At 41.9% G+C, this 19,154-nt stretch overlaps 1 protein-coding gene across 14 annotated transcripts in view; it reads left to right on the top strand.

The window, feature by feature from the left end:
- ARMC3 (armadillo repeat containing 3) overlaps nt 1–19,154 on the top strand; it is a 100,192-nt gene that overhangs the window by 379 nt on the left and 80,659 nt on the right. For 10 of the 14 annotated variants that reach the window (XM_065586911.1, XM_065586918.1, XM_065586917.1 and 7 more), the window contains exons 2-4: nt 3,770–3,814; nt 8,491–8,722; nt 9,612–9,660. In XM_065586911.1, the coding sequence (XP_065442983.1) occupies nt 8,691–8,722; nt 9,612–9,660 (81 nt within the window). In that variant the 5' untranslated portion in view covers nt 3,770–3,814; nt 8,491–8,690. The remainder of the gene's footprint in view (nt 1–3,769; nt 3,815–8,490; nt 8,723–9,611; nt 9,661–19,154) is intronic. The other 4 variants (XM_005302780.5, XM_065586915.1, XM_065586914.1 and 1 more) reach the window with 2 other exon arrangements.

The raw sequence follows: 19,154 nt of genomic DNA, 5'->3' as shown, positions 1-19,154 counted from the left end.
CTCCCCTCCTCTGATGGTCTTTGGGCTCTGATTGTACATCCTAGTTTGTCCTGAGATTTCCCCCATTTAAAAATTCGGGTAAATCTGCTTGTGCCAGCATCGCTGGGGCAGCGATGGTTTATATGAGGCAATTTAGGAAAACACTGTATCAAGGCAAGGTCCAGAGACACAGTATCAGGTAGCTGCAGGAAAGGCTTGGCTTGGCTTGGCTTGGGTGGGGTGGGCATTGCTGTCCCTAAATCGAATCATTTTCCAGTCTTCATTAGTAGTTCTCAACAACTGGTCTAGGTCAGCAGTGCTGGCACTTTAGCTTCTGTGACTGGTATTCTAAATTGCCTCTTTCTAGACCCAGTCCAAATCCTGCTGAAGTCAATGTGAGTTCTTTCTATTCTATTGACTTCAAGGGGAGCTGGATCAGACCCTTAACGGTGAGCTCTAGTAACCGGGAGTCTCTGCCTGCTTCCCATTCATTTGTGGGTACTCTGTTCTCTTGGGTGGCTTGTGGTCATGTGCCAACTCCAGGCTTCAAAAATCAAGGTTCAAGGTCCCCTAAAAATGAGTTTTTAAAATATTAATTTTACATTCTTTTTATCTTCCTTCTGGTTTTTGAACTTTTAGGGTTCCCATTTTCAAGCTTTTCTCCACAACCACGAGGGACAGAAATTACTTTAAAAAATAAAGTAAAAGCTGAGATTCTCAGATACTCACATGACCGCAGTAAACAGGGCTTTAAGAAAAACACCAAATGTTGCAATACTTGTGATAAAATCTTAAGAGTTGGAAACATTGTGAAAAACTGTGTGAGAATGCACACAATTGAAATGGGAACCAAGAGGCACTGTTTGTTGCAATCAGGATCTTAGTTAGTAAAGTGGCACAGCTGCCTGAAAAGTTAGGAACCTCTGATTTATATGACCCTTTAAAATGGTTTGCATGTGAGGCAGTGGCAGACACTTCTTGACTTGGGTATTAAAAATATCCTGCTGCTAATGTTCAGAAAGTGATTGCATAACTGCCATGTCTCATTTATTTTAATTCATATTAAAGCAGTTCTTCTTCAAGTCTCTCTCCCTTGGGATGAGGGATTTTGCTGTGTGTCTCAATGTGACATTTAAAATCTCACACATAATTTTTAAAAATCTCCCTCATTCAAATTGTCACAGCTTGGATTCTCCAAGGATATATACTATGTCTGGTGTTATGTAATATGTTAGTTAATGATTTGGAAAAGGGAGAGTACAGTGAGATGGCAAAATTTGTAGATGAGACCAAATTATTTAGTTTAATCAAGATTTAAGAAGATTGTGAGGAACTCCTGAGTGACATAGCAAAGCTAGGTGAAGGTGAAAGTCATTGTTGATAAATGCAAGGTAATTTACATTGGAAGAAATACTTTGAACTTTGCAGTCACATGAATGTGTTCTAAATTATCTGTAACCACTCAGGGAAATGACTTGAACAACGTTGTGGACAGCTCAATTAAAACCTCTGTCAAGGAACTTGGTAGAACCTAAAATTTTATGATGCAACGTTAGAAGTCATTAGTACAAAGTAAACTGGAATTCTGTATTCATTTCTGGTCATCACATCTGAAAAAGATATAACAGACATTGAAGGAGACGAGAGACAACCAACAGATATGATTAGAGGCATGGAAAGACTGCTAAATTAAGAGATTTGGGGTGGGGTGGGGTGGGGTAGGCCTGTTTTGAGAGGTGACAATTCAGAGAGAACAATAAAGAAGGATATAAATAAAATGAATAGTGTATAGAAAAGATAAATCATGTACATACATTTACTCAGCCTTATAATACAAGAAAAATGGGATGGTCTATGAAATTGAAAAGCAACACATTTAAAACTAATGAAATCATGTTTACATAATGCATACTTGACTTGTGGAACTTGTTGCCACAACATATCATGGAGGCTAAGAACATAGAATTAAAAAAGGGATTAAACATTTCTACAGATAATAAGAACATCAACAATTGTGTTAGATTAAAAAAAAAACTGTTATAAACCCTCATGCTTCAAGGAATTAGTAAACCACTAACAGATGCAAGTTAGGAAGACTGATTTGAGGGCAGGTTTCATGCAACTTCATCTGAAGTATTTGGTACATGCCACTGTCAGAGGCAGGATACTAGACTCCATGAACCTGTTCTGATCCAATATGGTAATTTTGTCTGTTCCTAACAAACCCTGTTGTTGTTTTCTTTTTATTTCATTTCTACCCATTAATTCAATTTCTTCGTTTATTAAACACTGACTATGCTTTGTACTATACAAAACAGAGAAAGATACCATTTTTGCCTCAAATATCCTACAGTCTTAATAGGACTTGACTTGAATGTTTTCAGCTGCACATGGACAGGGATTGAGTGACTCACCTACTAATCTCTGTATCCTCATGATAAACATTTTACTTTGAGTTTTTCTGAAAATAAAATGTAGTAGTTCAGTACTTTTTCAATATACTATTTTTGTCACAGGATAAGGTGACATAGAAGGTTGGTAAAGGGCATATGGATCCTTGTACATCTAGGATGCCTGCTCAGATTTGAGCCAAATGGGTGATTTCTGTGTCCAAGGCCCAGATTGGTGTCATGGGCTGTTTGTTGAATTATCTGAAACGAATTAGTAGACGAGATTCGTTCTTAGTGAAAAAAGTCACAATAGAAAATCCTCACAATTGGTATCCAATTTGATGGTTTCATAATCTGAGGGTTCAGTGAGCATGAAGACTGAAATCCCCTCTCACTGAGGGTCTCTCTTCAGAAGAGGTCTAAAGTATGTTTGGGGAACAACATGGAAAAAGGTAACCCTACCAATCACTGTTAGTATTGCCAACTCTTGTGATTTTATCACAAGTCTTGCGATATTGGTGTATTTTTAAGACCCCGGATCCTGGAGTCATGTGAGAATCTCAGCTTCCATGAAAAAATAAACAAGTTTCTAGCCCTTATGGTTATGGAGAAAAGCTTGAAAATGTTATTCAAGTGGACACTAAAGGTTCAAAAATCAGAAGGCAAATAAAAAGAACAGTGTGGTGGAGTTTACAGATGATCCCATAGAGAGATTAAGGAAGGGAAGGAGCAGTATTGTCTCAAGAGGGCCCCCTCCTCCCCAGAAACTACAGCACGTGCTTTCAAGTGGAGCAGAGTGAAGGAGTCGCTTTCTGAAGGGAGGAAGCCAGTTTGAATGAGGAGAGGGTGAGGGCCTGGTGTACCGGGTTTGGGAGGTTAGCTCATACATGGGGGACAGGATGTAAGAAAGCTCAATGATGGAACTTGGAGAAGGAAAGAAAGGGAGTTGCAGGGCTGGCATTACTGTTGGAGCAATAAGAAATGAGACCTGAGATGTAGGCTGGGGCACAGTTATACAGGGCCTTTGATGGTAAAGATGAAAAGTTTAAACTTGATGTGGTAGGCTAGGTTGTAGTAATCAAGGCAGGAGATGACAAGCATTTTAGCTGTTGGGACAGAAAGAAAGAGTTGGATTTCTATAATGTAGAAGAAATACCTAGACTTTATTTAGTCTAATTAGTTTTCATTTTAATTATGTCAAACTAATTAACATGTTGAAAAAAAAGAATACATTTCTGGGTCCTTCTTAGGAAAAGCTTGAAGCTGGTGGCAAAGGTTGCTGTAACACAGCCACAAGCTCTCCTAGAGCAGGGCATTGTCAGCTCCAGAAGAGGATCAAATGATACCTAACTGCTCAGAAGTTATCCTTACATCCTTCTCTCTCTACCCCCTCTCCATAGGAAGTAATTGCCCCCAGAACTGACCTCTGATTTCTTGACAAAGAGGTAAGTTTCATATCTGGCAGTGCTTCTTTCTTATTCCTTTGCTTTGTCTCACAGCTCACTGCTGCTAGTGCTTGCAGGGTCTTAGGCTGTTCCTTCTTTCATTTGAGTTTTAGATAATCGGTGAAGGGAAGCACTGGAGCCAGTTAGTGCTTTATAAGTGCAAATATCTGATCACACCACAGTGTAAGTTTTTGTTTGGTATTAGAAGTAGACATCTGGTACTGTTTAGGAATAGTTAGTAGGATTTGAGAGTGTGTTTGGACACTGCAAATTTCAATGGACCTTTTCACATTTTTCAAAGTAAGTTTTACAGACTATTTTCCTTACAGTTCACTTGTCATCCACTCTTCTATGAATTAGTGGAAAGGAAAACTATTTCTGCACACTCATTTAATCCTCAAGTTTATTGGGGAATGATGCATTTAAAATTCACTTGTACTATGTGTTACTCCTCAGTATAAAAAAGCCAGTTGTCATAGAATACTAATTTTATACTTGGCTAAGTTATTAAAAGCCCTTTTTATGGCCTAAATTCTTTAATCTCAAGTAATTTAGGAAAAGTGTAGGTCTTGTGATGGTAACAGCTTTTAGAATGAGAGAGCGATTTTCTGTATCAGTCTGGTTAAAAGATCCTTTACTAGATTCTCAAATTCAAATTGGTGATACTGCCTTTTTATTAATATAGAGTTCCATCTTTAAAAGGGACATACTGACAAGTAGTTCAGACCCAGAATTTGGCCACAATTAAAGATATAATCTCACTGGAAGGGTGTCTGTATTCTAAATATTTAATTAAAATACATTTATTTTCAAGCTTTTAAAATAATATTAAAAACAACGGAGACTAAAAAATAGTAAGACCATAAAAGAACAGGAGTGTATTCTTTTTAAGTTAGATGTGTTGCATTTTCCTTTCATTCTAACCTTAAAAGGATCTTACTACATAAACCAGTTAGGCAAACTACTTTACAGACTATAAAAAGCTACTGAGTAAGCACACGAGAACGAGGCACTGTATTTTCAGCTGGGGGAAGTTTATTGAACTTTGCATATACTGAAAACTGGAATACAGTTTTTTTTTTAGTCCAGGGGCTGAGCAGTGGAAATTGGCAGAAACTGCACTTCTCACTATTACTTGTTTTCTGGTGTTGCTACTTCTCTTAGCTAACAGCTGACTAAAATGTAAAATCCCTCACTTGTCTTTACGAAGCTTTGATATCACAAGTATGGTGATGAGAGAATGAAATAAAGGTTGGCTGAGTGGGTGCAAGGGTTAGTCAGAAAGCAAAGGGGAAAATTGCTGACAGTTATAGCAACAGGAATGGAAAACAACCTCTGAAATAAATTCACACTACAGCATTTTGTGTGGGAAATCCTGTGCCTTAGGACTGCTCTACTTTATGCCAGCTGCCTACAACCCCCAGGGCTGTTCTGGAAGGCAGGGGATCACCAGGACATAAGACATCCGAGCCTTGTGACCTTTCCTCCATCCATGCTTCCTGCATTCCAACAACCCTACACCACCTGATGACTCTCCACAGTATGGGGAGTCCTTCTGAAACCACATCTTCCTGGTTTAGGTTTATTTACCCTACCAGAGAATCTGGTTGCAAATATCATCAGAAACAATTTAAAAAACATTCAAAATAAGGTAAAGTGACAGACTGTACTCTCATATGATAGGAATCTATGTGTGTGGAATTCTTAGCCTTTATCAGGAGCAAGAAGGTACAGGAGGGAAAGTTGAAAGGGGTCAGGAAGAATGAAGATCAGAAGCAGATAGTTGTGTTGTGGACATATATGGCTGAGGGCATTAGGAAGTCAGAGCCCAAGAATATGCCTACTGTGTGATTATTGAGAAATAGCCATACAGTCATTATGCAGATTGACCAGCCAGTCAGCAAGCAACAGGGATTTGCATTACTGAGGAATAGCCATTAGAACTGGCTGGGAAATTGAAAATTATCATGGGACAGGAAAACATGCTTTTGAAAAACTTCCTGTTCTGCAGCAGGATGAGCCTGAGACCTCTTGAAATTTGTTGTGGAGAGTAACACTTCCACCCCCGGAATTGCCTGGTGGTTATGGTGCTCAAAGGACATGCAGGAGACATGGGGGATTTAGGCTCAGGTCCCTGCTTTGCCTGATTGAATGTTCTACCCAACAAGCTATTATAGTGTGGGTCTCTCAAGTGCTGGAGCTGCTTCACTTTTTATAAATCATTTAATATTCATTGGGCCAGAATAAAAGCAATAGACTCTAGAGCCCAGTAGTCAGGGCATACACCCGTGACTTGGAAGACTTGGGTTCAAGTCTCTGCTCTAAATCAGGCAGAGTAAGGACTTAATTTAGTTCTCCCATTTTTTTGTATCCCAGGTGAGTGCCATAACCACCAGGCTATTGGCGATGGGCTCACTGTTAGCAGGAATTCCATCCTGGATCTGAGAAACCTTCCCAAAAAAGGATTTGTCATTACTCCCCCTTTAACTGGAAAAGTTTGAAGTTTTGACATATCGGCACTTTTGGATGAAAAGCTGTCTTGTCTGAAAATTTCTGACCAGCTCTAATAATTGTGGGTCGGTATCTTTTCCACCTCTGTTTACCCCAATTGACTGAAATAATTCAGTATAAAAATCACATTTTTTTAATTAGCAGAAAGCAAAAGGGATCCATATAGATCATTGCCCAGAGTGGCCACTAAATAAAGGGAGCTTTATGGGAACTAAACTGACAATACCATTTGATGACAGAATATATTGAAACCCAGGATAGTAACTGTAGTGGTGATGTAACTGTCTGTGTAAGGTAATTAAGCTCCTGAAGTGAGGCCAAAGACTGTTAGCCCACTGAATACACAATTCCTTCATACTAAAGCTTGTTCATATGAATCATACTGCTTTTTAAAATTACCAAGGACCCAAAAACTCTTTGAATATTGTAGGGAAGTGTCGCATTACTTGCATATTCATCTGCATTACTTGCATATTCATCTGCATTCTGAGTAAAATCCCATTATAAAATTCTAAGCCCTTGATTCTTCACTGCCTTGAACCTTGTGTAATTATCTATATCTGTATAAAGTGAATGAAAATACTATCAAGTCAGAATTGAAGTATGTTACACTCACTTTGCACAGATGCATATGACTACACAAGACGCAAGGCAGCAGAGAAACAGGCTCTTGATTTTTATTAAATAATTTGTTCTGTCTTCTTAGCCCCTGGAAGAGGAAAGGGAAAATCTTCACCGTCCACAGTCACAGAGCCTGGTCTACACTACGAGTTTAGGTCGAATTTAGTAGTGTTAGATCGATTTAACCCTGCACCCATCCACACGACGAAGCCATTTTTGTCGACTTAAAGGGCTCTTAAAATTGATTTCTGTACTCCTCCCTGATGAGGGGATTAGTGCTGAAATCGACCCTGCTGGGTCGAATTTGGGGTAGTGTGGACACAATTTGACAGTATTGGCCTCTGGGAGCTATCCCAGAGTGCTCCATTGTGACCTCTCTGGACAGCACTCTCAACTCAGATGCACTGGCCAGGTAGACAGGAAAAGCCCTGCGAACTTTTGAATTTCATTTGCGGTTTGGCCAGCGTAGCAACCTGAGCAGCACAGGTGACCATGGAGTCCCAGAATCGCAAAAGAGCTCCAGCATGGACTGAACGGGAGGTACTGCATCTGATCGCTGTATGGGGAGACAAATCGTGCTATCCGAACTCCGTTCCAAAAGACAAAATGCTGGAATATTTGAAAAAATCTGCAAGGGCATGAAGGACGGAGGTTATAACAGGGACCCGCAGCAGTGCCGCGTGAAGCCTACCAAAGAACCAGAGAGGCAAACGGCTGCTCTGGGTCAGAGCCCCAGACATGCCGTTTCTATGATGAGCGGCATGCCATTCTAGGGGGTGGCCCTACAACTACCCCACCCCTGTGCTTCCCTCCTCCCCTACCCTTCCCGGGCTACCTTGGCAGTTATCCCCCCATTTGTGTGATGAATTAATAAAGAATGCATGAATGTGAAACAACAATGACTTTATTCCCTCTGCAAGTGGAGATCAAAGGGGGGAGGGGAGGGCGGGCGGTTGTCTTACAGGGAAGTAGAGTGAAACAAGGGGGTGGGTTTTCATCAAGGAGAAACAAACAGAACTTTCACACCATAGCCTGGCCAGTCATGAAACTGGTTTTCAAAGCTTCTCTGATGCACAGTGCGCCCTGTTATGTTCTTCTAACTGCCCTGGTGTCTGGCTGCGTGTAATCAGTGGCCAGGCGATTTGCCTCAACCTCCCATCCCGCCATAAACGTCTCCCCCTTACTCTCACAGATATTGTGGAGCACACAGCAAGCAGTAATAACAATGGGAATATTGATTTCGCTGAGGTCTAACGGAGTCAGTAAACTGCGCCAGGGAGCTTTTAAACGTCCAAAGGCACATTCTACCACCATTCTGCACTTACTCAGCCTATAGTTGAACTGCTCCTTACTACTGTCCAGGCTTCATGAGCCATGGGAGCAAGGGGTAGGCTGGGGTAGGTGTGACCGCGTGGTGCTGCCGTCTGGGAGAGCAGCCTGAGGCAGAAGCCTCCAGCTTGCATGATATTCCAGGCAGGACTGACTCTCCATTAGACAAAACTTAAAGAAGAGAATGACCTGGAGTCATTCCCATTTTTGTCCAGGCGCCCCTGACCAACCTAACCGAGGTCGGCCAGGAGCACCCATGGGACGATGATGACTGCTAGCAGTTGTATTGTACTGTCCGCAAGGCAAGGCAAGGCAAGGGGATGCTGCTGTGTAGCACTGCAGTACTGCGTCTGCCAGCAGCACCCTGGAGACATACGGTGACAGTGAGCTGAGCGGGCTCCATGCTTGCCGTGGTATGTCGTCTGCACGGGTAACCCAGGAAAAAAGGTGAGAAATGATTTTTTGCTGTTGCATTCACGGAGGGAGGAATGGAGGGGGGCCTGACGACATGTACCCAGAACCACCCGCGACAATGTTTTTGCCCCATCAGGCATTGGAAGCTCAACCCAGAATTCCAATGGGCGGCGGGAACTGTGGGATAGCTACCACAGTGCAATGCTCCGAAAGTCAACGCTATCCTCAGTACTGTGGATGCACACTGCCGACTTAATGCGCTTAGTGGGGACACACAATTGACTGTATCAAATCGACTTCTATTAAATCGACCTAATTTCGTAGTGTAGACATACCCAAAGTGTTGTTATTCCACTGCTAATGAATGCCAGTGTGTGTTTGTAAAGTTGCCTGTCTATATTTGTATGGGTAATTTCTGCAACCATCCATGGAAAAATATATGCAACTAAATGCCCATTTTCATGTGATAAATGGGTGCACAGTTTTGTGCATGCATGTGAACCTAAACCTACAGAAAAGTTAATCCTTAATATATTTCCTATATGCGAACAACAACTACCACTACAACCTGACCTTGTCGTATCACATTGCCTTCCAATCTGGTGTCTCTTTCTTCATCACTTTTCGGAGGTATATTTTGTTGGCATTTAAGCTTCTCCAAATGTGATCAAGTGTTAAGAAGTTTGTTCTGTGGCACAAATATAAAATTGTTGTCTTCAAGGGATGACTTTCAGCCAAAGAAATTATTGTTGCTCCGTGCAAAAGAGTCCTTTAAGATTTGTCTAGACTGGCTAGGTGGGACAAACAGGTGGGAGAGCCTGTCTTAAAAGCTTCTGTACAACATCCCTGGTGAACTAGGTCCTAAGACACACAAGATCACTTGTTTGTTTATTAACTCCTTTTTTTGTTTGTTTGTTTTTAGAATGGGTAAAAAAGTAAAGAAGGAAGTGGAGCCTCCTCCCAAGGATGTGGTAAGTTTATAAAATGCTATGTGCTGTGAAATGAACATATTACACAGTTATAGGCCTCAATCATACCCTTCTTACACAGTCCCTTACTCCCACTAACTTCCGCATGCAGTCTAAAAATGACTCATAAAGAAGATCCCATTTCTGCTTTCTTTGGACGGTATGCAAAACAATGACCAGGCATATGTTGTTTTTATGAAGAGTGTTATCTTTGTCGGGGTTTGTAAACAGTAATGTCTGAAACAATCCAAGCTTCATTTTTCTCTAAGGTCTATATGCTCCCCTCCCATTGTAAACATCAGAGGAAGGGGAAAACCAAAAACTCCATGGCATTCAAACTGTGGGGACTGGCACATTCTCATCTCAATGGGGATAGCTGTGTAGCAGTGTGGATGGCTTTGTTACTGCACAGACCTCAAGGATTTACAGATGTTTCAAGCTCTAGCACTGTGGATTCTGTGTTATCTGCAGTCAGCCTCTGCACATTACTGCCCATTCCCCCTCTCCCTTAGTGACGTGGGTCCTTTAGGAGTCATGTTGCTATTGGCTGTCTCCAGTGGCTGTGAAGTATTCCCCTTTTGGGGGGAAAGATGGGAGAGGTGGTAGAAGCTATGGATGAGAGTTAATGGCACATTGCATGAAAAATCCACTGCATTTTTATGGGAAGCATGCCACATAGAGTGGCTGCTCCCTGGCTCTGCCAGTTGCCTACAGGCTTGCAAAGCCTGGACCTCAGAGTAGTTGTGTGGAGGGGCTTTTATGGGCTCCTGGGGAGGATGGAAGAATGCTGTGTTGATTCCATTACTCCCTCAGTCTTGCTGCTGTTTTGGGGTTATTTCTGCCCTCTTTTCATTTCATTTGCTCCCATATACACTGTGGAAGGGAACACATAGTCCAAACTTAGCTTTTCATTGGTTATTGGTGCCTTAGCAGGATCCCCTTTGCATAGCTTTCTTTTTAGAGCTCGTAGAGTCATCTCTTTCCACTACCCACTGTGGGCCAGATCCAATGTTCATTGAAGTCAATGGGTATTGGCTCAGGTCTTGTGTCAGTAGCCCATCCTTGTAATCTGATGAATTTTGCTTAGTTATAGGTGCCTGCTTCTATCCCTGCAGGATGTGAGTAACACAACTTCCTTCCAAGCTTTACAACCCAGAAACTTGCAGAAACATTGCTTGCTTCCCTTATGGTTAGCAAGTTTTCTAGGAAACAGTGGAATTTTATTGAAAAATGGAAAATATTCATTTAGAGCACTCATCAAAACAGAGTGGCCAATCTGTTAGGGGCTTCATGGTGAATAGTACCTTGATTTCCTTGTACATTTTTCCATTAACGTTTAGATAATAAATTATACATTTATATTGTGGTAGTGTCCAAAGGCCACAATCAGTTGGGGCCCTATTATGTAATGTTCTGAGCAAATATAATAAACAATCCATGCTCCTTAGGAAACATCTCTAAGAAAACCATAATATGGTTTGATGTCTCCACTTCCATTAGGTTTGTACTCTCCGATGAGATGCTAGAAATGTCATCCATCTCAATTACAGAAACCTGTGAACTGCAGTGCTTTAAAATTTCATTTAATTTTTATACACACTATGCATTGGGCAGGTGGTTGCTTATTGAACCCAGTGGACTTCCAGTATTTTATTCAAGCTTTACCTGTCTTCAAGCATAGGACTCTAGTAGTTGAGCTATCCTATACATGTTGTCAAAGTGGAAATTTTACAAGCAACCCATGTAGAATTAGATTAGAATATTGAATTTACAATTTGTAAATTTTGATCTGAAATCAGGCCTGCCTCAGAGAAATATATTGTTATAAAATAATGATTTCTCTGAAGATCACATATGACTCATTTACAGAAATGTTTTGGGCAGGAGTAGTACATCTTTGAACGTGGACTGGAATTGATAGTGTGGGAAAGTCATCTATTTGTTCCCTGGGGGCACTAAGAATAGCAATGCTGATTATGTTGCTACCCTTTGCATTACAGAGGCAAAGGGGGAGGAACAATTTATTATCTGGTACTGTAAATTATTGTAAAAAATATTAATAGTTTCTTTAAGCTTATTCCACTTTGAAAAGTCTCAGGTCTCCACATTTGTGTTTAATTCTTTGTGTCTTTTGGGGACTAACAATCTACATTCTAGAATTAGAATTATATATTCTAGTGATAATAACAAAGTAATAAATTGATAATACAGAAGGTCCAGATAACTTGTATCCATGAGTTTTAAAAGAGCTTGCTGGACCATTAATGTTGCTTTTCAATGTCTTGGAACACTGGGGAGGTTCCAGAGATGAAGAAAGGCAATGTGCCAATATTTAAAAAGGGTAAATGGGATGACCTGAGTAATTATGGGCCTGTTAGTCTTACATCGATCCCGGGCAAGTTAGTGGAGCAGCTGATAAGAGACTTGATTAATACAGAAGTAAATGAGGATTATGTAATAAATACCAGTCGATATGGGTTTATGAAAAATAGATCATGTCAAACAAACTTGATCTCTCCTTTTTTGTTGATGAGATTACAAGTTCGATAGATAAAGGTAGTAGTGTTGATGTAATATAGTTGAACTTCTGTAAGGCATTTGACTTTGTACCACATGATATTTTGATTAAAAAACTAGAACAATATGGCACATACTAAATTGATTGAAATCTGGATATCTGATAGGTTTCCAAATGTAACCGTAAAAAGGGAATCATCATCAAATGGATGTACTTCTAGTGGGGTTGCACAGGGATGGGTTCTTGGCCCTGCACTATTTAACATTTTTATCAATGACCTGGAAGAGAACATAAAATCATCACTGATAAAGTTTGCAGATGACACAAAGATTGGGGAAGTGATAAATAATGAAGAGGACAAGTCACTGATACAGAATGATCTGGCTTGCTTAGTAAGCTGGGTGCAAGTAAACAGTATGCATTTGAATATATCCTTCTTATCGAATGTGGAGCTTGCCAAGCCAATTCGCCGCAGCCTCAGCATAGTGCAGAGCCCTCAGACCCACCATCAAATGTGATAAAAGGGCAATCATCATTGATGAGAGACATTGTCTGTTTTTGACCACTGCTGCATGTGGGATCCTTGTACTGGCTCCAGGTGTACAGGCCTGCCCATTGACCTTGGCCCATTGGAAATTGGTTCAGAAGGGCTCACGAGTGACATGGCAAATCAAAGCTGGGCACACAATTGGGTCATTTATAAGAGACTGATTTCTGATGTCAGCTGAAGACCATTCTTTGTGTGATATTGACATCACAGAGAAATCTGGGTTGGACAAGTTGGCTCATGAAGGGTGCTTCGACGATAGGCACACTCATGGATGGTCAAAGAGGTCGGTGTATATTGGTAGGCCTTGGTTTGCTCTGATCTTCTCAACCATTCTGGCTGTAGCATTCTCACGACGTATGTGTGGAGGAGTGACGTTGCTTAACACCGGGAGACACAATACTGGTGTGGGTCAAATTGTCTCAGTTGCAATGTGCACGGTTGAGTGTAGGTGTGTGTCATACAGAACTTGCAGACACAGGTATCCATCTGCAGGCACAAATGCTGCCCTACAAGCCCAGGTGGCTTCGCCATCAACCCTGACTGCTCCCCCCAGGGAGCCAAAAGTTCCACTCCCATAGAAGTTTAGTGGTGATCGTGGTCAGATCTGAGGTTTCCTAAAACAGTGCTGGCTTCTCTTCTTGCTACACCCAATTGGGCCTGTGTCTGTATTGTGGGGTGTCATGGGGTTCGGCATGCAGTTCAGACCAATGAGGGATTCTGTCATCACTTGCCCTGCAACCCTGGGTGCCTTACAATGCTTACTGCTGTAGCTCCTAGCCTGGGATGCTCACAGCCAGCCACAAGCATATAGGTCAGATCCTGAGTGTCTGCATATAACTGCCGCCCTGGTCCAGCAGCTCTGACCCCAGCAGCCTGCCAGCAATACACCAGTCACACTCCCTAGTCTCTACCAGCATTAGTTACTACTTGCCAAGTGACCCCAACACATTCCCAGTCCCAAATTTTCCAAAAATTAATTTTCAAAGCAATGAATAGATCAAGTTACACTAAATTCAATCTTTGGATGTATGAACTCCCATGACTTCTGCGCTCCTGTGAGATTATACAGAGCTCAAAGCTCAGGATGAAACATGAGAAATCTGGGGATAAAGTGGACACTTTACCTTGTCTGCAATGTCCAGCCCTCTTCTGGGCAGTTCAGAGAAATGATAAGGTTTGTTTGTTCCTTTACAGAGACAAAAGCACATCACAGCTTATTAACTTAACTGGGGTAAATACAACCTTCCCTTCAAACACAGCATTGAGTTGGTTTATAGTAAAAATTAAACAAATTTATTAATGATAGGACATAGGTTAAGTGATGCCAAGTAAAAGAAATCGAAGTAGAGATGGTTACAAGCAAATAAAAGTGAAAACACACATCTAAAAGTCTAAAACTTAATCTACCAAAGTACAGGCTTTGTTTAAGATGATTTCTCTCGTCAATATTCCTTCTTCCCAGCCATGGCTGACTTTCACTCAGTCAGGACCTTCCACAGAAGCACAAGGGGCTGTTTTCCCTTGTCTTTCTAGATGAAAGTTCTTTGCTTAAGCAGGTTTCTCACTTATATTCCATTTCCAGAGACTTCAACCTCCCATGATTGAAGAATCCATCTTTCTCAGCTTGCAAGAGTTCTGTTCCCTCATGTCTGTCTAGTCATGGATGCTAAAGATGGCTTTTGGCTTTGCTTGTATCTTCCAAAGTTCAATGACCATGTTTCAAAAGGCAGGATGATGTCCTGCTTAGTATAGATGTGACATTCCCTCTTCTCTGGAACTGACCTGTTTCTCCCTGTGTTTGTAAAGCCTAATGTCAAAGAGTATCCATAATTCCATATATAGTGTTAATACATACATTTCACAATGATATTAATCACCAATTTGTCATAGGCTTTCACAAAACACTTCTCTCAAACATTTGTAATGCAGTAATATTGTATACAATCAGTTGATTCAATTGCATATCACTTGAGGTTCAGACCCCCTGTTTTTATAGCCCAAATAAAATTTCTCTTGCCTGCTGGAAGCTGTCTCCTTCCCCGCTTGATAGCTTTGTTTACCTAATATGTGAATGGACCTTTATTGTTTCTGCATGACGACTGGCCTAGTCAGAGAAGCAGATACACATTCCTTTGTCTAGAACAGACCTGTTTACCAACTCCCCCTGACATGCCTGGTTTAAGCACATTTTAATCACCATTCCAGCATATATCCATAATTTTAAATTTACACTATGTACCTACATCACACAAGAATATTAATGATCAATGAGTTAGTTTTCCAATGACATATTACATGACAGCTATTAGATGCAGATTGTGACATATGTGAATTGGGATACACTGAACCAGTCAGTCCAGATGAAACTTATTACCTGATACCAGTGAACCCCTTGCCCTCTGATATTGGGATGCTCTTAGGGTCACATGGGTGCAGTGGACACTTTGCCCTGAGATGCCCTGCTAAGGTCAGACCAGTTTCAAGGTCAGGAAACACCAACCCTGATAAGGGGGTCTGGACTGGGCCAGTTGCTTCCTTGTGCCCCTGTTGGATTGGCAGCAGCCGCGAATCCACCCTTGATGAACCTTTGACTGCCGTTATAGCTGCAACACCTGATGAGGCCCATGGTCTATGGGGAGACTCTGGTCAACAGTAGAGTTTCTCAGCTACATCATCTCCCCTGAAGGGTTGGCCAAGGACCCACACAAAGTGACAGTCACCATCAACTGGATGTTACCCAGGGACACCCAGGGGCTGCAATCATTTTGCGTTTCACCAATTTCTATATGTGGTTCATCAAGGGTTTCTCAGGGATGGTGGCCCCAATCACAGTCCCCTTTATAAGGGAGTCTGTTTTTCTTGCCCCCATAGGTGTACGCAGCTTTTGAGTGCCTAAAGCAGAAATTCATCACAGCCCCCATTTTGGTTCACCCCAAACTGGGCTGGCCATTTCCAGTAGAAACGGATGCCTTGAACTTTGGGCTGGGAGCAGACCTCTCCCAAACGGCAGCCTCAAATAGTCAGCTTCATCCTTGTGCTTTTTACTCATACAAGCCCATCCCAGCAGAGAAAAAATGATGACATCCTCGATAAAGAGCTAGTGGGCATCAAAACAGCCTTTGAGGAATGGCGGCATCTTATGGAGGGTACCAGGTTCCCAATCTAAGTCCTCACTGAGCACAAAAATCTGGAATTCCTGAAGATGCTTCAGCACCTAAAGCAACAGGCCCACTGGATTCTCGTCTTCACACGATTCGACTTTGTGGTGACCTACCAACCCAGGACCAGGAATGGGAAGGCAAATGCATTATCCTGAAAGGGGGAGTGTTGTGAACCAGACCCAGAGTTGTGAGAATCCACAATTCTCAAACTGTCAAATTTCATCTCCGGTACCATGACCTGCTCTTCTCCGTACATTCCCTGGTGCACAACAATCCCCTTGCAGTTCAGTTCTACTAAGCCCTAGACAGTGCCAATGCCCAGACTGCCTTGACGTTCACTCTCCGTGATGGAATTCTGTATCGGAAGGGATGCATCTATGTACCCGACGGGTGACCCAGTCTGCAAGTCTGATGAATCTGACATGATGCTTCTCTGGCAAGTCACTTCAGTCTATTCAAGACCCAGGCCCTGGTGTCAAGAAGTTTCTGGTGGCTGGCCCTATGCACTTTGGTTGCAACCTACATTCGGTCCTATGCCCAGACCAATTCCCCCCATGCAAAACAGCTCAGTCTCCTTCATTCAAGATTCATCCAAAATTCAAGAAAAATATTGATAAGTTGGAGGGGGTTTCGAGAAGAATCATGAGAATGATTAAAGGATTAGAAAACATGCCCTACAGTGATAGATTCAAGGAGCTGAGTTTATTTAGCATAACAAAGAGAAGGTTATGGGGTGACTTGATTACAGATTGTAAGAGCCTAAATGGGAAACAAATATTTAATAATGGTTTCTTCAGTCTAGCAGACAAAGGTATAACATGATCCATGGCTGGAAGTTCAAGCTAGATAAATTCAGACTGGAAATAAAGTGTACATTTTTGAAATAGTGAGAGTAATTAACCATTGGAACAATTTACCAACGGTTGTGGTAGATTCTCCATCACTGGCCATTTTTAAATCAGGACTGAATTTTTTGAAATAAATATTTATTTATGGGTCAGACTTGATGAACACAATTCTCCCTTCTGGCCTCAGAATCTATAATTCTATATCTACCACTTCATCACCATAGCTAAATATTTGGGCCAAATTCATCCCTTTTATAGGCAGGCACAACTCTGGAAGTCAGTGGAGTTTCTCCAGCTTTCACCAGGGCTGAAAGTGGCCCTCCCTCTTCACTAGGTGGCTCATTAGAATGTTAACTGTAAATCACCCTTCCGTTCAAAGCCTAATGCCATTGCAAGGTCTGCAACTGCCTATGACAATTTCAAGAAGCCATTCTGAAGTTTCAGGAAAAAGTGAGGTTATGGTTTATTCCCGTATTGTTTATATCTTTACCTTCTAGCCTAACCAAATGTTTATAGAAGCACACAACCTAAAGCTACAGAGAAATCACTCAAGGCTATGTCTAATGCAGCTGCACAGGGGTGTGGGAAGGGAGTAAGAATTCCCCCCTTATGTAGCCTGCATCAGGGAAGCCCAAATCACAGCCACAGCTTCTGAGGGAGTGCAGAGGCTGTGGCTCAGATGCATCCTCCAGGCACAGCTGGGTGGAAAGGGACAAGGAGTATTGTATTAGGTTTTTATTTATTTCCTTTCAAGTTAAAATAAAAAGTGCCCAGACAGACTTTTCGCACCTGCCCAATTATTTAAAATTACAAAACCAAAATCCAAGAAAAATCAGTTCAGAGCTATGGCTTTGCCCCCGACCCTCACATGCGTTGGCCAGCAGAGCTAGCTATGCCCTTGTGGAAGTATGATGGCTGTGTCCCGTGAAGAAGTGTGACAGATGATTTCCTCCCTCTCTCCAAGCTCCTCACTGCCCCTTGCTAAGGGCTGTTTGCTAAAAGCCCCAACTAGTCTTCAGATAGCAGAATATTTTGGAGGGTGGTGTACATACATCTGTTATTGGTTATCAGCTTAATTTGTCATATCTGCTCAGTATAGATGTAGTGTAATAATAATAATAATGCATACATTTTTCACAGTGAGAGTAATTTACTGTTGGAACAATTTACCAAGGGTTGGGGTGGATTCTCTATCACTTACAATTTTTAAATCAAGATTGGATGTTTTCTTAAAAGATCTGCTGTAGGAATTATTTCGGGGTAGTTCTATGTCCTGCGTTATACAGGAGATCAGACTAGATAATCACAATGGTCCCTTCTGGCCTTAGGATCGATCAATAGTTTACATTTACAATATATATAGAGCCCTTTACCCTAAAGGGTCTCAAACCTTTACAAGCTGAAATATAAATGGAGAAGTTAGGGTGACCAGATGTCCCGATTTTATAGGGACAGTCCCAATATTTGGGGCTTTTTCTTATATAGGCACCTATTACTGCCCCCCCCCCCCACTCCCTGCCCTGATTTTTCACTTGCTATCTAGTCACCTTAGTAGAAGTAGAAATGAGGGATATGACATTAATCTGTTAAATCTCCACTGCATCAAAGGGCCCTGATCCAGCAATTGGAAAGGGGTGGGGTGGGACAGGATTGTCTGACTCTCAGAATGGTTATATCCTGTGTGTACCGTATAGCTCTTCTCTATAGGGGTTTCCTATGTCCCAGCACACAGAGATTTTTTTGGTTGGGACAGGGGAAGAGTGAAGGTGTGGCAAGAGATACTTAACTGTCCAGTGGCCATTTGTCAGGCAGGTAGAGTGAACCAACTGCATGGGCTGTTGTAGAGGCCATGGAGTGGCTGTATTGCTGTTCTACAGCCTAGGGAAAAGATTCCTACATAGATCCCCAGCACACTGACCTGCCATTTGGGCTGCACACTGGGGTCAGAATTTGGTTCACTATGCTCATACCTCATAGAGCTGTTGTGAGGATTAATTAATTGCACTACTTCCCATGCCTGCTGCTGGTCACAGCATGAACTATGTGAGGATTACTGGGCCATATTGTCAAGCCAGCTGACCACACTGCTTGATGGTCATGAGCATAGATACGTGCCTTTGCCAAGCAATCCCCTCCTAGCATTCAAGGGAGTTCTAGGGGGCCAGTCCTGCAAACTCTTACTCATGTGAGTTGCCCCATTGAAGCCAATGGAATTAATGACTAGTGCTAAGGACTAGTTCTGTGAGGAGGAGTTTGCAGGATTGAGTCCTAGGAGCATATTTTGCCTTACTTCTGCACATGTACACTGAGGAGAGGGGACAAAAAGCTTCCTGTGCCCTCATCTGCCCTCTTTTAGCACATCCTGCAGTTCAGGACAAGGTCTGAGTGATCTACCTGGTCCTAAGTGATATCCTTGGCTG

Source organism: Chrysemys picta, chromosome 2 (assembly GCF_011386835.1).
Source record: "Chrysemys picta bellii isolate R12L10 chromosome 2, ASM1138683v2, whole genome shotgun sequence".
NCBI lineage: Eukaryota > Metazoa > Chordata > Testudines > Emydidae > Chrysemys > Chrysemys picta.
This window is presented reverse-complemented; position numbering and strand designations above follow the sequence as displayed.